Raw genomic sequence first — 15,617 nt, forward strand, 5'->3', positions numbered from 1 at the left:
TGCGCGACCTATATAATATTTCTTGCTGTAGCAACTAAGTTCAAACAGTTAATATATTTAACTGCAGTAGCATCGACTTAGCTGTTCACATTTAACTACCACAGCTAAATTTTAACTTCTTTATTGTTAATTCTTTCTCTGAATGTATAACACTATGTATGATATTATGTGCAATATTATAAATAATAATAATATTCTATATAAAAATCTATTTTAACAATGCTAACACTTATTAACTTCTCTCTTGAGCATTTAATTTTACTCTTAAATTAAATTTATAATTAGATAATTTTATTTCTATACGAGGAAAACTAATTTACTGGAACAGCAAATTTTATGCTGTCGCGGCAAAATCTGTCAGTCTCTATGTGAGCAGTAAAACGATTTATCAGCGTCGTTCGCTGGATTATTTTACTTAATCTATAAATTATTCTGTTGTAAGAACAAAGTAGTAAATGTAGGAAAATATTTATTTATATACATTTCATTCCGTTAGCGTGTTATTTTGTTTTAATAATAAATTAACGTGTCCTAAGGACAAATGCGTTAACCAGAATTTTCTGTCCTGGAAACAACACTGTTTCTGTTCTAATTAAGAATAATTCGCTAATTTGGTTTTATCGCGGTCGCAACGAATATGCAGTGGCAACGATGGTTTCGCTACAACAGTAAAATTATTTTCTCTGTGTATAGATAATTTTAATGCTACATTGAACAACCTATTTTAGTGCTAAAATAGCGAAAACGGAAATTTTGAGATATTTCGTCGGTGTGAAAGTAAGAGTTAATTATATTATTAAAATTTATTTATATTATGTATGTGTGTGTGTTGTTTATATATATACAAAGGATGGCTAAAAAAACAGGCGATTTAACAAATTTATTTACTCCAGCATTTGGCTATTAGAGCAGAATTAGTTTAGATTACTACGTGCGCTGACTTGTCGCTAGCGCTATTTCATTTAGTTATCATGGAGCAATGGGGCGATAAATAATGTGCTTTGGAAATATAATTTCTCACTTCTATATAAATGGCTATTTAAATTTATTCGTTTGTTTACCCCATTCTATATATTAACGCCAAAATAGCATCAAAATGCGTTCCAGATAGCATTGAAATTATCCGTAGTAAAAAATTATCGTATATAAATATAAATCTGTAAAATTAAAGTTTCGAGAGAGAAATTAATATGTACCAACATCGTCGAAATAGGTTTCCAGTAGTCCATAAGTTGTTTAAGTCTACGCAAACCCATCGTTAGGAGCGTCGATCAAAGTAGCAGGAAAATTTCGGCTCGTCGGCCGGGCATGATCGAAGAAGTTCGACGTTTTCGGCCGACGTCGCGCGTGCCCCGTCGAAGACGGGTGGGAAAAATAGGGGGAGATTTTTTTTCGCCGGCGTTAATGTAGCGGCATGTGTGCAACGGTGCGGGCGGGTGGAAGTAAGAAAACATGACAGATACAAATGCGCGAATTGTCGCGGGGCGATCGAGTGAATAAAACGCGACTTCGTGATAAATGTGATGGACGTAACCGGAATGGTGAACCGTCGCGGGATACCCTTTATCTCTTGCATGGGGACAATGGCTTATCTTCTTTTTTAGCCGTCAATCGATCACCGTGTTTGGAGGAGCGCGGATCGCCCGTAATGCCTCGCCATCAGCTGCGTGGCTGAGGGAAGTATCAAAAAGTGAGCGTGTTTCAAACGGATTTCGGATCGAGCGGCTTACCGGACGAAACCGGCGGGAAGCGATAATTCCCTTGATAATAATCCTCGGCCGGTTAGCGATTCCGTCTGAAGCGGGATAAGACTACGCCCGAGAGCTCCTGCTCTCTCTCTCTCTCTCTCTCTCTTCGGCAAAAATGTCGAAATACCGATAATACCGAATTCGTAAGTAGTCTTAAGTGGAACGGAGAGCTCTTCACCGGGGGAAGATGGGCGAACGGCGAAGCGCGCGACGTGGTTATTCCCTCTCGGGGCTTAATTGCGAGCGGACTCCGGCCCTAATGAGATTCCAGTTCCACGCCTAATTGTCGAAATATGAAAAGCTGAACGCTGAAAAGTTGCGATCCCGAGGAGGACGCGAGAGGCAAGCCTGCGCCTTCCTCTTCTAAAGAAGCCGAGGTCCAAAGTTCAGCTACGCGCTCCGTGTTCTTTAATGGCTTCTTAATGTTCAACACATCAAATTTCTGATAAGGAAGTTTCTTCCGTGCGCTCTCGTAAGCTCGGGAGTAACGTAGATGAAAGGTGTAGTGGTCCCCTCCCCCCCTGCAACGTGTGTATCCAGGACATATAAAGGCTTCCCGGCGAGCCCGGAGGTTAAACTGCTGTTATATATCAAACGTGGAAGTGATGCGGATTACACTCGAATTAACCTGCGTAATAACACGTTCCAGCCCAGAGATTTCATCCCAAGTCGCCGTGCATTTACGTCCCAAACGAGCGCGCGTCAAAAGGGACGACGATGGAATGAACAGCCGTGGCGGAAGAAAGGGAAAGGAGAGGGGAAGAAATAAATAAATAACCGGAAGTATGTATAAACGATGGATTTTGAGGCACGGCGGAATAATCGATCGCGCCGTTATTCCCGGAAGAGAGGAGGTCGCGCTTCTCTCACCTCGTTTCTCTCCAAAGACCGCCTTTCCACGTAGTCGGTTTTGCCGTTTAAACGATTGAAGGGATCTTCCGAGGGCAGCAGGCTCTTCGGCACTTGCGTCTCGTTGCTGGCCAGCAATATTTCCCGCTGGGTGCTCAGCTCCTTCTTCACCGTCGGCATGCGCTTCGCCTTCGTCCTCGCGCCTTTCCCCATCTTGTACTTCAGCAATTCCGCCACCTGAAAATGAGCCCCGGAAGAGGCGGGAGTGCTTTAGAGAGTCTCGCCTCTCTCGAGTTTCGAAGAAGGAGACTGAGTAACCCGAGGCATAACAGAATCATGGGGCACAATGGGATATGGTCGATAACTTCTTACAGAGATGCTGTCGTGCTATTAAATGCTATTAAATTGCGATAATTACTGTTGGATTATGTTGTTATTTCTTATCGCGTGCTGTTGTCAGGTGTTGTGTTACTTTCAACCGAAAGCTGTTGCAAAATATTTCGCTGCGCTCCCCGCGACGAACTGCAGTTTTCTTTGATACACTTTTACGTAAGGCAAGCAAAAATAATATGATACTTTTTACTACCGTAAACGCATTTACTTTATTAAACGATCTTTTCTGGTTTACTTTAATAAAGAACCTGCGCGAATACCGATAATTTATGCTGTTTTATATTATTTTAAAGTAAAGTTATATACATTCCAAGGCATAACGGAAAAAATGGACTATCGTAAAGTTTCTGTCACGTTTGGAGCATCCAAAGTGACTTTAGAACAATGTGTTAAAAAAATGAACAGTTGTGACAACCCCAGTAAACACCAAATATCAGTAACATCGATGTTTAATGATCGACACAATAATCGCAACATCAAATTATCACTTGTTTCGATTATTGCCAAACGATTTGAATAGGAAAAAATTCTTGGAAGCCGTAAAAAATTGTTCTTCCTTCTTCAACGCAAAACCGAGGTCGTTTTATAATCGAGGCATCCTGCCGTGCCTGCTACCGGAATGTTGCGAAAAGATTGTAGAAAACGACGGAGATCATTGATTAAGAAAAAAATTTTGCATGCCAAATTACTGCTTAAGTTTTAACGAACCTTTGCACTCACCCAATACATATAGGTCTTGTGTAAATGTTAATGCGACATAAATGTGAATAAAATGAATAGATGTTATTCTATTTTATCATATCTAACGGAGAATTTAACCAAGAAATATAAAATTGTTTCTGTAAACTTTTCGTAACTTTTTAGGCTTTTATGTACAATTGTAAAGGTACAGAAATATTCTTCGAAATTTTTCTCAATGGAACAAACACACACTCGATACGTATAAGTTGCAAAATTTTTATTTTAAGTAAATGTCTAAGGTAAAAGTACCGATGCTTAGACACGTACCTAACTCCGGACATTTTTATTGTTTTGGTTTTTAAACATGAATATTCAAACTTTCAACATAGAATATATATACATATATTAAATATATACAAACATTTGTATTTAAAGATCAAAATAACAAGAATGTCCATAGTTAGGTACATAAGGCACTGGTACTTTTATTTTACTTGACAGCTTGAGATTTTTAAAATTTTTAATCGCTCTCATCACATATTGGACTATGTTCCAATTCATTTTCGCACATATTTTCACTATACAGAAACATATTTGTGATTCTGTTCAACCCATAAGACATAAAACTTTGCAGAAAAATTCACTATTCTTTCCTTACTGTCGGTAAAGTTTTCAAACATCCCCTTAAAGTAGTGTTTACTGACGAACAAGAAAAGGAGCTCTGCGAATATATGGTTAACCTGGGGCAAAGACTTTTCGACCCAAATTCCACAGGATTGATCATATCAAGTCACTTCATATATACGTTACTATTCTTTCGTTATGAAACTTGCGCTTTTCCTCTAATGGATAGTCCAGAGAATATTTTTCTGTGTAGAACTAAGTTGGTTTGTTTATTTCAATATATTTCAAACTTATTTAAACCTTTGGCATTCCCGTTATGACCGGATTTACCTAAATAGCCCGCGACCGCGCTCGACGACAGCCTCGTCGGATTTCCGGGCTGCTCTTCCGATATTTTTTTTTTTCATTTCTCACGCCGACCTTTTACCTTTTGTCAGACGGAATGTCAACGTAACGCTCGTTCTCCGCGGTCCGCTCGAACGTTGAGAACGAAGAAGGCGTAAGGAACGCGGCGACGACTAATCGAATTCCCGATAGGGAGGGAAGGGCCGCGGCCGATCGGAAAATTCGCGAACGAAATGCTCCTCACGCGGCGTCCATTTCCACCGGCTTCTTCCAGAATCAATCTTAACCGCATTGGATGCTAAGGAAAACCGTGGCGCGTCGAAGTCAGTTTACACGACGTCGTTTGCGGAGCACGAAATGGCAAAGTGAGAACGATCAAAGGCAAGAGGGCGAGTTAAGCTGACGCAGTGGGCGAACGGGAAATAGGATTCCGGTTTGCAAAGGGTCTTGACTTGAAAACAGTTTACGTGCCGGGCCCTTTGGCCCGATATTTATCCGCATACGCAGACCATCAGAAACCGCTTTTCGTCGGACTATCGGGAAACAGTTTGCATCGATACATACGTACGTACGTACGCGGGAGTTCTCTATAGAGAACACAGCCTTAATGCTTAAACGTGCTTCTTAAAGGGAAACTCCCAATTTCGACGCCCCTTTCCCTTTGTACACCATTTTCCCGCCGCAGAGAAACCTCCGGGCTTCGTGTTCATTATTCCCGACAATTAAACTATTGTCGAAGCGCCCGCTGATATAAAGCAACGCGCACGCGGAAGAAAGATCGACCGGATGAACGTGACAATGCGAGCACAAAACGCGTTTTGGCTGGGGCGAACACAATTTCTGGTTCTTTAGGAACGGAAATTCCATTCTTGCGTTCCAGACTCGGTTCTTGGGAACCGGAATTCGCGTTCGTTAATCCCGACGACGAGACTATCGTTGAAACGTTCGTACATGTGGAAGAGAAATTGGCTGAATGAACGTGACGATGCACGAGACAAACGCGTTCTCGCCGAGGGAAACAGATTGTCTGGCCCTTAAGGATGTATCATATAGCCATAACATAAATATAATGAAGGAAATTATGAGAAGATTACTAATTGATCTGCATTGCGTTTAAAAGTGCCATTAAAAGTTTGACAGTAATTCAGAGCCTGGATCGAAAGTTACTTCACTTTAAAGAAGGTTGTAAGGTGAAATGAGTTTGATAAGAATTACGATGGAACTTGTACTACTATATGCATCGAGATATTATCTGACTCATTGCTCGTGCAATTAGAAAAAGATTGACCATACAGAGCATACTGAGATATCTATAATTATAGTTAACACTTTTTACACATGTTTCTTTAAAAAATTAGCGTGCTATTTTTAATTTCTGTTTTAAATCTATTTTAGACTAAAAGTAAGATTTTAATGAAAAACTACTGTGATATTAAAGACTAATATGCAGACATTATAAACAAATTTCGGAATTATTGATCATGTTGTGAAAATACAGCGGTATAAAGTTCGTAAGTTACAATAATATTTGAAATATATATATTCTTACGTATCATAGTCATCGTTTATAGGAAATCTTCATAGGTAAGCCATTTTCCTTTATATAGTCTAGCCTACCGTTTCCCGTGCTCTCATTAACTTAGATAAAATAATTAATTCCTCATTAACTATTGCGAATTTTGCAAAATTTTCTATTCAGTTTTATCCGTTCCGTACACAATGGGGACCGGGAAAAGTTTGGGACACCCTGTATATGTCTACAGAGGTCAATTACCTTAAGTAAACCCTATACCCTGCACTTAGAAGTTTTAAATTAACATTTATTATTTAGTAAAATAAGTGTGTAGGAACGTAATTTTGCTTGATAAATACAAAATCCAAAGTAGCCTTTTGATGCACCATTGAAAATACATCTTTAAGAACTGAAAATTCTGTTCTTAAGTTCCAGAATCGGTTCTTAAGAACCCGAATTCGCGTTCATCTCAGTGATTGAATCTATTGTCGAAACGTCCGCAGATATAAAGCAACGTGTACGTGAAAGAAAGATTGGCTTAATGAACGTCACGATGAATGAAGCAAACGCGTTTTGATGGAAAGAAATCGAATTTCCGGTTTTCAAAAACTACAAATTCTGTTCTTGAGTTCTAGACTCAGTTTTTAAGAACCAGAATTCGCGTTCGTTAATTTTGACGATTAAACTATCGAAACTTTCGCGCACGCAGAAGAAAGATTGGCTAAATTAACGTGACAACGGAGAAGAATCAAACACGTTTTCGTTGGGACATTGAAAAATGAATTCGACTGGATCTACTTGACAATAGACAACTAAACGTGTTTTGGTTGAAAGAAACCAAATTTCTAGTTCTCACGAATTCAAATTCGGTTCTTAAGAATCATAATTCCTATTCTCTTCGTCCAAAACGCGTTTCGTACTGTCGCGTTTATTTAATCGATCTTTTTCCTCTACGCCGGCATTTTCACACGACGCGATGAATGTAAGAAAATTTTCGAACTCCCGGTAATTTCGATGATTCCCCAAGTAAATATCGTTCCTGACCTCTTCGTCTTGGGCCTCCTCCTCGATGACGTCACCACCGATTGCTTCGTTCGACGCTATATCTTCGTCGGACATGTCCTCGTTGCTCTTCTCGTGGGAATCGAAGTTCTTCACACTCGATAATTTTCCTTCCGCACGTTCACTGCCAGCGGAGGACGCGTTCGAGTTCTTCGCCTCGTCCTTCGACATCGCTTCGTGAGACTCCGCGATCGCTTTCAGCTCGTCCTCATATTCGTCCTCGTCGTCGTATTCTCCCTCTTCCTCTTCCTCCCCTTCTGCTCCTTCTTCTTCTTCTTCATCATCATCCTCCTCCTCTTCTTCTTCTCTCTTCTTTTCATTCACTTCCTGCTCTTCTTTTTCATTTTCTTTCCCCTCTGCTTCTTCTTTTTCTACGCTCTCATCTACCTCGCTCGGATCGACTTTGTCATTTCCATCTTTTTCAGTTAACTCAGGTATTCCTATTCGCGCGATATCGTCGCTATTATCCATTGTCGCGTTTGCCGTCGTCCTTAAAGTAGTAAGATCCTGTAACAAGGAATTTTTCAAATTCGACGATTCAAGTTCGCTGAACTGAATTCACAATCTTCCTCGAGTAAATCGAACAAGGATTACTTCGTGGGAAATATGTGTCGATGCGAACAAAGAGCTGGTTGATCGAAATCAACGTCCAGGCAAACCTGCACGGAAGAGAAGAAGATCAGCCGCGATAGCTAAATTCGTTGCAACATGTGAACACCTAAAACTTTAGCAGCGTGAGCTATTTTAATCGCTGCGATAGCAAACTCTTTTGCTGCGAGCCGTACTATCGTGAATGTCATTTACGATAACACGTTTGCCGGCGCAGCAATTAAAATTGCTTACGCTGCTAAAGTTTTACGCGTCTATATGTAGCAACTAATTTAGCTAAACAGCTAATCTTTTCCTTTCCGTGCGGCAATTCCAGGAGCAAATCGCCGGATGTCCTAGTTCCTGCGTATCTCTTTACGCCTCATCCGACAGAATGCGGATGAGGAGAAAAATTTAAATAACGGCCGCCGACCAAGAGCTCTCGGTGATCTACTCTGGGAATTATCGCCGCGATATTTCAGGATATCGTCAAGTATCACCAGCGCTCAGACGCTCGAGAACGATATTGCCTCGATCTTTGCCCGGGGGAGTAGGTCAATAACGTTTAAGATTCTACTTACCGGGGCTGCCGCTGCTGGTAATATCCCTTCCCGGCCGCTGTGGCCGCCAACTGCAACGAGAAAACGAAACGTGACTCGTTAGTGTCGATTCAGGTGCAAACTGTGCGGGGTGCTCTGTATCACACGAGAACCAACTTCTTTTTGTCTTCCGACGAATAACGCCGTCCTCTCCGCACTTCTCCGTGCTGCAGCATTGCGCTGCAGTGCGGAAAAATGAATCCGGGAGAGTTATGTGCGCGAAAGGACGCGCTTCGAAAAATTGCCCCGCTTCCCCGTTCCCCTTCATCCCCCGGCGAACTGACGACAACCGCACGAGGTGGTCGTATACGTTTTAAAGAAACATCACCTAAGATTCTCTTCTTTCCTCAAGATTAAGAGATTGCCCAGTTTCTCGCTAGAATTTCTCGGCTTTCTCTCTCTCTCTCTCTCTCTACATCACCTCCGTTATTTGTCGCAATCGCACATATTTCACGAACGTCCCGTGAGAACAAACCGAAGCATAATTTCGCGAAGGGATTAAAGCGACGCGTAGTAATTGGCTGCCCGGTAGAGACGCTCGCGTTTCCCTCGTAAGCGGCTTTCCGTGGATCTGACATTTTTTCCGGAGCTGACATTTTATAAGCAACCAACCGGTGGAGCCTAATTAGACACGGTCGAATTGCGCGACGAACCTCGCCATGCTGGCCGCAACTGCCCAGCATACACTTCCAACTATCGAACCATCCCGTTTTCGAAGTGTAGGATCTAGGGTTTACTTAAGGTAATTGCCCTCTGAGAACCATCTGTGTTTATTTAGTCACCGATCGCCGAATTGCCCTGCACCGGCGTAGTCAAAATCCTTGGAGGACCAATGGAGAGAGAGAGATAGAGAGCCCGATAAGCGGACTTATCGGACTTACCGTCTTGCTTCTACCGATTCGCAATAGATCTGGAGCCGGACGGTTTTCCTTTACTCCGTATAATTCCCCTCCGCTAGGGAGGGAAGAATTTACGGCTCTTTAAGAATCAAAGCACAGATTTTATAGCGTTAACGCACGGATTATATTATACTTCTGTGCTCGCGGAGTACTCTGTGACGCGGAAAATCCTCACGCGTCATATACTTTTGTTGATGTAATTCTAAATTAATATAACTCTATTAAGCCAACCTAGAATTTCATCCAAACTAAATTGCGGTAATACACGTACAAGCATTATATCCTCCCGTGAACATATTAATATTGGCAATATTAATATTAAATTGGTATTATATAAAATATCTGTACTTTGGTTCCTGAAGGCTTGTAAATTCCTTCTCCTTTTAATTAAATCAAGTGAGAGCAGTCATATGTATTTAATAATTCTCTTTTGTTTTAGATAAATCATATATATATATATATATATCTTTTTCTCTTAGACCATTTTCCTCTTTTATTATATTATAATTATATAATTTGCATATGTCATAAATTTTCTACGTGCGTGCTTCTCTCTCTCTCTCTCTCTCTCTCTCTCAAAGGATTATATTCTACGATATAATGAGAGTTTCTTCTTTCGTTCTCCGGCTCGGATATAGGATTATAGTTTTTAATCGTGACAAACTCGAAGCACGACTATGTTGTGGAGCATCGTTAATCCCGACAGTCACGATCACAAGAATGCTCTCGTAAAAAGCCGGTCTCCCTTTTTCCAAGCGCGAATGGTCGAACTTTAAACAAGCGCCCCCATCCGGTCTCATTTCGCAGCGCAAAAATGTTTGCCACGGGCAGCTCCGTCGTGACCTGGAAAATAACGGATGGGGCGCGGGAGCGTCGAGAGCCGTAGCTTTTGTCCCCGACGACTCGCGAGATTAACTTTAAGACGGCGGAAAAATAAGCGTGTTCTCGCACCCCCGCCCGCCCACCGGCGCGCTTTAAACAGGTGAGCGAGTGTACATGCGCTCACTCGCGACTTTGTTCGCAATTTGCGCGATCCTAATGGTGTCGTCTCGTGCGGACGTCGCGCAATTTTTCCCTGGTGCATTTCTTCGGCTTAACCCCCGGCTTCTCCTTCTCCCTCCCCTCCGCAGCTCATTTTCTTACTAACTCGCTCGCAGACTCTCTCTCTCTCTCTCTCTCTCTTCGTTTCTTCGTGGCGACCGCTCCTTATTTCACTACACCATACTGGCGCATTCTCCTCGGATGCAAAACTCCTGCTTACTGCATTACACGGTAATACGACGCCGCGAGATATTTCATAAGTCCCGCCCGCAGCTATTTTCCAAGTTTCACGATGGAGTTATATGAAGACGCTGACGTCACTCGCACTTACGGGGATATATTTGAGAAGATTGCGTGCAGATTGCGTTCCCCTTTGTGACGATCATTGGATTACGCAAAATCAACGCTTTCCACACGCGCGACTGCGCGGGTCACGCGCGCTCACGCGCGCGTCGCGACGAAAATGCGGCCGCGAGCTTTTTGCACAATTTCCCGGATACGAGAGAGAAGCTGCCCACCGTAATAGGCATTTTAGTTGCATTTCCGGCGAAGCGGGTTATGGCGTGTGCGAGGCGCTTTCGATGCGAAAGAGATCGCGAATTAACCCGCTCTACGTAATCAGTCGCGTTTGTAGCATTCTTACGTTAGCCGGCTCGCAACTGGGCCGCGTTCCGGAAATTCTTCCGCTCGCCGACCATCGGTCGCATTCCCCGCGATATTAAAAAGCGGTTATAATACGAAGGCCCCGGTTTCCGCCGCCGCTAGTAATTAAAACTCAATTAGCGACGCGGGGGGCGCGCGCCGGTAAATACGGAATTATACGCGAAGCACGCTTACATTCGCCGCATTAAATCCGATTTAATATAAAATTACGGTTCCGCAGTGGACGGCCGGGCTTAAGTATGTAGGCGTTAAGCTAGTTTCGAACTTGCAAACGACTTCGGAATCGCGATATCACTGCCGCCGCGCGACCACCGTCGTCGCGTGTTCGAGGGGCGAGAACACGCTCGCTAGACGAATGAATGATAATCAAATGAATGATAATTGTTATAATTGTTGTAATTGTTGAATTTTCGCCCTTCGGAGGCTGATTTTCTGCGCGTCCTTCGATGGGGGCGGAAGCGCGGGTATTGTGGAATACCCTAAGTTCCTTCAAGACGAATCGAAAACTGTTGATGATAACTGAGATTAGCGTTCACTGAATACATAACGTCGTATGTTCTTTTTTTATATGTTCTTAACAGATATCGTTCATCGACTTGCGTTGCTCCCGGAGGTGTGCCGCGTCTTAAATCAACGTTCTGCCAACCTTTCGCAAACATTGCAGTTTGCATCATCAAGGCGTTCTAATTCTGAGCCCTTTTATTGGTTATCTTTATATGCTCCTTTATCCCTGGAAGGGGGGAGGGGGGAAGGTAGGAGTTGGTTCCAGCCAATCAACGTGTTTTTTATTGATCAGCTGGTCAATTGAAAAACCGGGAGGGCAGTGTGCCAACCAAATGCAGTGCAGTTGTCATTAAAACATTTGTAGTTGAGGGTATCAAGAAAGTCTGGCCGGAGCAACCACGTATTAATTAGTTGTTCTAAATTTCATTGTTGAATCTAGCTGACACCATCCGATTTCTGCGTCAGCCAGCCAGACTGTTTTTCCTGCGTAAATAATCTTGCCAAGCGAATCTATGCAAAACTGCAGCTAAATCAGTCCGACGGCAATGAATAATAATTAATAACCTAATAATTCTCAGGATATTTTAGATATCGATTAGCGATGACAAGCTTCACGGAAGTGATAATAACAATGGCGTAACGCATCGACCTTTCGCAATGGGCTTCGTGTAACATGTAAAACAAAAATATGAAAGCGAATAACGGCCGAAAAATTCAAACATAGGGCGATTCTCGAGTCTCTTGGGTGGTACGCAGCCCCACAACGGGTTAGAAAACCCGCAACATTTCGCATTACCAGACTATTCCACATTACCCGCATTTCCTCCACCTTCCGCACGGCCGGTTTCGGACCGCTCGCTCTCGCGGAATCGCCAGGTCGCGAGCGTCGCGCATGCGAGGCGCGTAAAAAATTCATTTTCAGCCGGGCGTGTTCTTTTTTCCGCGGGAAATCGACTCGGAAAAATTGACAGGCGAAAATACGCGATGCTCGGTATCTCTCGCGGTTATTGAAGAGCCGCTTTCGCGGGGAGAACGGGCTGCACCTTTTCATTTAAAACTGATCGCCGCCATCGCTCGGTTACCTCGCTACGACCTGTATTATTCGCCTCGGTCTAACTGCGGCCGCTTCCATAAAAGCGCCGCTACGACGGTGTGCTTTTTGTCAAAATTCCATCGGAATATCCCGCTGCCGCGGCGCCGGGTAAAGCGGCCCCGGGCGCTGTTCCTTGATTCCGTTGCTTTTCCTGCGTTCGAGCGTCTGTGGAGTATCAGCGTCATCTTACGCGTGCTTTTTCCACGGCTATAATGGCGTGGCATTGCGGGCGGTACACCGTATCAGGCATTGTAATACCGCAGTGATGACGACGACGACGGTGCTGGTGGTGAAGCGGTAGAGTGTCGGCGGTAGTGGTGGTGATAGTACTATGTATTTGGTGAGACGAAGTTTTATGTATTGCACCAACGATGTGTCTATGTATGCCTCCGTCTGCTTTCTGGGACAACGGAGAATGCGAGACGAATATGTAGTGCGCGTCGTCGCATCTCTGAAAGAGCTAAAAGAGCTTTTCTCACCTACAGTGGTGGAGGGGGGACGGGGGCAAGGATATTTGAGCACCTTTGTTCTAAAATATTCATGTTAGGAGTTAAAAGGAGTTCCTCTCGTTTATCTCTTTTTTTCGTTTCTCTCTCTCTCTCTCTTTCCTTTTTTCTGCCTCCTTCTCGGCGCAAACACGGGGGGTGTTTCGTGAGACGCGCGGGCAAGCCGAATCCCCGGTTGCCAGCGCGGATCCCGCATGTAAATCTCATAAAGAGTGCACACAGGATTACGTACATGTACACGCGGCACCGTCGGCGAAAAGATCCGCGTTTCTTCCGCGGTCCTCGGTTAAGGAGAAGTTTGGATCGAAATTTACGGAGCACTGCGAGCAGCCGAATTCTGCTTTCGCCCTGCGAGCTGTAATTGTAAATTCCGGGGCTTAATCACGGAGTTAACTGCTGGTTAACACGCGGAATTAAGCGTTATGCTTGTACCAGCGAGCGATCGCGCGAAACGGCCCCGGCCTTTCGCGTTTCGGACTAATTTCGCACCGCGAGAACCCCCCGTAAAGAATGCGCATTTAAAGAGGCGCCCGGCGGAGGGGGGGATTTAATCTAACCGGGACGCGCTGAATAACACTGGCACACACGCATACACACGGACACGACGGCGTGGGGTGCCGCTTACGAAGGACAGAAAATAAAAAGAGAATAATGAACATGATAAGAATATAAAATGTAATGCCCGCAAAACGCCCGTCGTTTTCGTGCGCGGCCGTCGCGAGATTACGGGATGATTGAACGCGCGCATAAAAACAGATGCGGCGAATTAATTAAGTCGCCCCGGTGTGATTGTTGTTTACGTAATGTAATTACATCTGGGACTCGGGCGTCCCGTTTACACAGTTCTGCCCGCTTGATATTTAATGCACAGAACGGCGGGTGAGAGAGAGAGTGAGAGAGAGAGAGAGAGAGAGAGAGAGAGACTGATGCACGTAAACTCCATTTTCGAATTCGTCGACCGGTTTGAAGTCGAGCAGCGAAAGCTCTCTCTTTTTTTCTCCTCTATTATGCCCCCCCCCCCCCTGTTTNTCAGCTATCGCGGCAATTAAACGCTACGTTACAAATTTGCTCGTGCAAACTTCATTTCGGGGAATTAAACGAGGTGATCTGTCATGCCGTATTTGTAGTTCACGGAGATCCGCGAATGGCCGCCGGTTTTTTCAACGATTTATAATTCAAAAGAAACGCAGGAAAACAAAAAAAGGGCAGAGAAGCGAACGAGGAGGACCTTTCAGAAGCTCACGGTTCACGGTGGCACCAGTTTTAATCTCTCACGCCCGCGCGATTCTAATAAGCGAGCGCATACACGCTCGTCTCGCACCTCACGCGGCACTCTATAAAGTAACGTATGCAATATTACGCGTGTAACATATTTAACACATTAACGGCGGGCGATCTCGACGAAAGTATGCTAGGTAGCGCGGCGGCCGCCCGCCTCGTTTTTCGGCCTAGAGCGGGCGATATTTTGTGTGATCATAAAAAAATTTAGACTTAAAAAAGTTTATTTAAACTCTTAAAACTACAAGAAATATTAAAAAAGAACTAAACACTAATTACAAAAAATGTTTTAAAGTACATATTTATGAGGAGAATCTAGTATTTTTTAAGAGTGTGGTAATGTTGATAACACTCGCCACGGTGAAGAGGTGCATTGCAAAACTCGCATTTGAAGCAAGTCAACTTTCTTTTTTTATGTGCCGCACAAACTACGCAGTTTCGTTGGGCATATAGCTTTTTGCCTTTATTTTCTATCCGAATTAAGTTGTGCTTTTTGATGTCTAGCGAAAGACGTCCAGGCGGATCAATTTTATACCGTGGAGTCCGTGGTGCCGAGTTCGATGTACCACGTTGTGGCTCTTCAATGTCCATCAATTCCAGATCTTCGGTTTGTTTGTCAGTTATAAGACAGCGTGATAATTCTAACAAAAAATTTTTATATGGCAAGCTACTATTATTATGCATGTTATATACTAAATAGGAATTGAAAAATGCACAATTTAACAAATACATTACAGCCCGCTTGGACCACTTTTTTGTTTTTCGCAATATTGAGTAGTACGAAAGGTACTGGTCTGCCCTATCAACACCTTTCATATAGTTGTTGTATTCTATTACGCATTTTGGTTTTATTATTTTTGTCTTTGTGTGCCAATCTGTATTGGAGCTTTCTAATAGTTCACTCGAATGAATATTCGAAATCATCCTCACTTCTCTCTTTGACTGCCAAATTTGTACTAACACGTCTCCTTTTCTCCGGAAAATTGACTGTCCGCGTTGCAACTTATTATTTTTTAATTCATGTGGAAGTCCTCGGTTTACACGTATTGTTCCACAACTTCGTATTTTATGTTTTAAAAGAGTTTCGTTTATATCTACACTGTTATAATAATTATCCATAAACACATGATAATATTTGTCTTTATATGGAGTAAGAATATCTAATATTGTTTCCGCCAGTTTCCTTCCTTCTCCACAATACATTTTCATATTACTAATGTAGCCACTTTTC

General features: G+C 43.2%; 1 protein-coding gene across 1 annotated transcript in view; it reads right to left on the reverse strand.

Moving 5' to 3' along the window:
• Window positions 1–15,617, reverse strand: part of LOC106744956 — a 55,567-nt gene that overhangs the window by 17,489 nt on the left and 22,461 nt on the right. Inside the window, exons 3-6 of the mRNA XM_014620140.1 lie at window positions 8,385–8,434; window positions 7,523–7,722; window positions 7,198–7,492; window positions 2,619–2,834 (exon numbers count right to left, since the gene is read on the reverse strand). Of these exons, the coding sequence (XP_014475626.1) occupies window positions 2,619–2,834; window positions 7,198–7,492; window positions 7,523–7,722; window positions 8,385–8,434 (761 nt within the window). The remainder of the gene's footprint in view (window positions 1–2,618; window positions 2,835–7,197; window positions 7,493–7,522; window positions 7,723–8,384; window positions 8,435–15,617) is intronic.

Source organism: Dinoponera quadriceps, unplaced genomic scaffold (genome assembly GCF_001313825.1).
Source record: "Dinoponera quadriceps isolate SergipeBrazil2010 unplaced genomic scaffold, ASM131382v1 scaffold717, whole genome shotgun sequence".
Classification (NCBI taxonomy): Eukaryota; Metazoa; Arthropoda; class Insecta; order Hymenoptera; family Formicidae; genus Dinoponera; species Dinoponera quadriceps.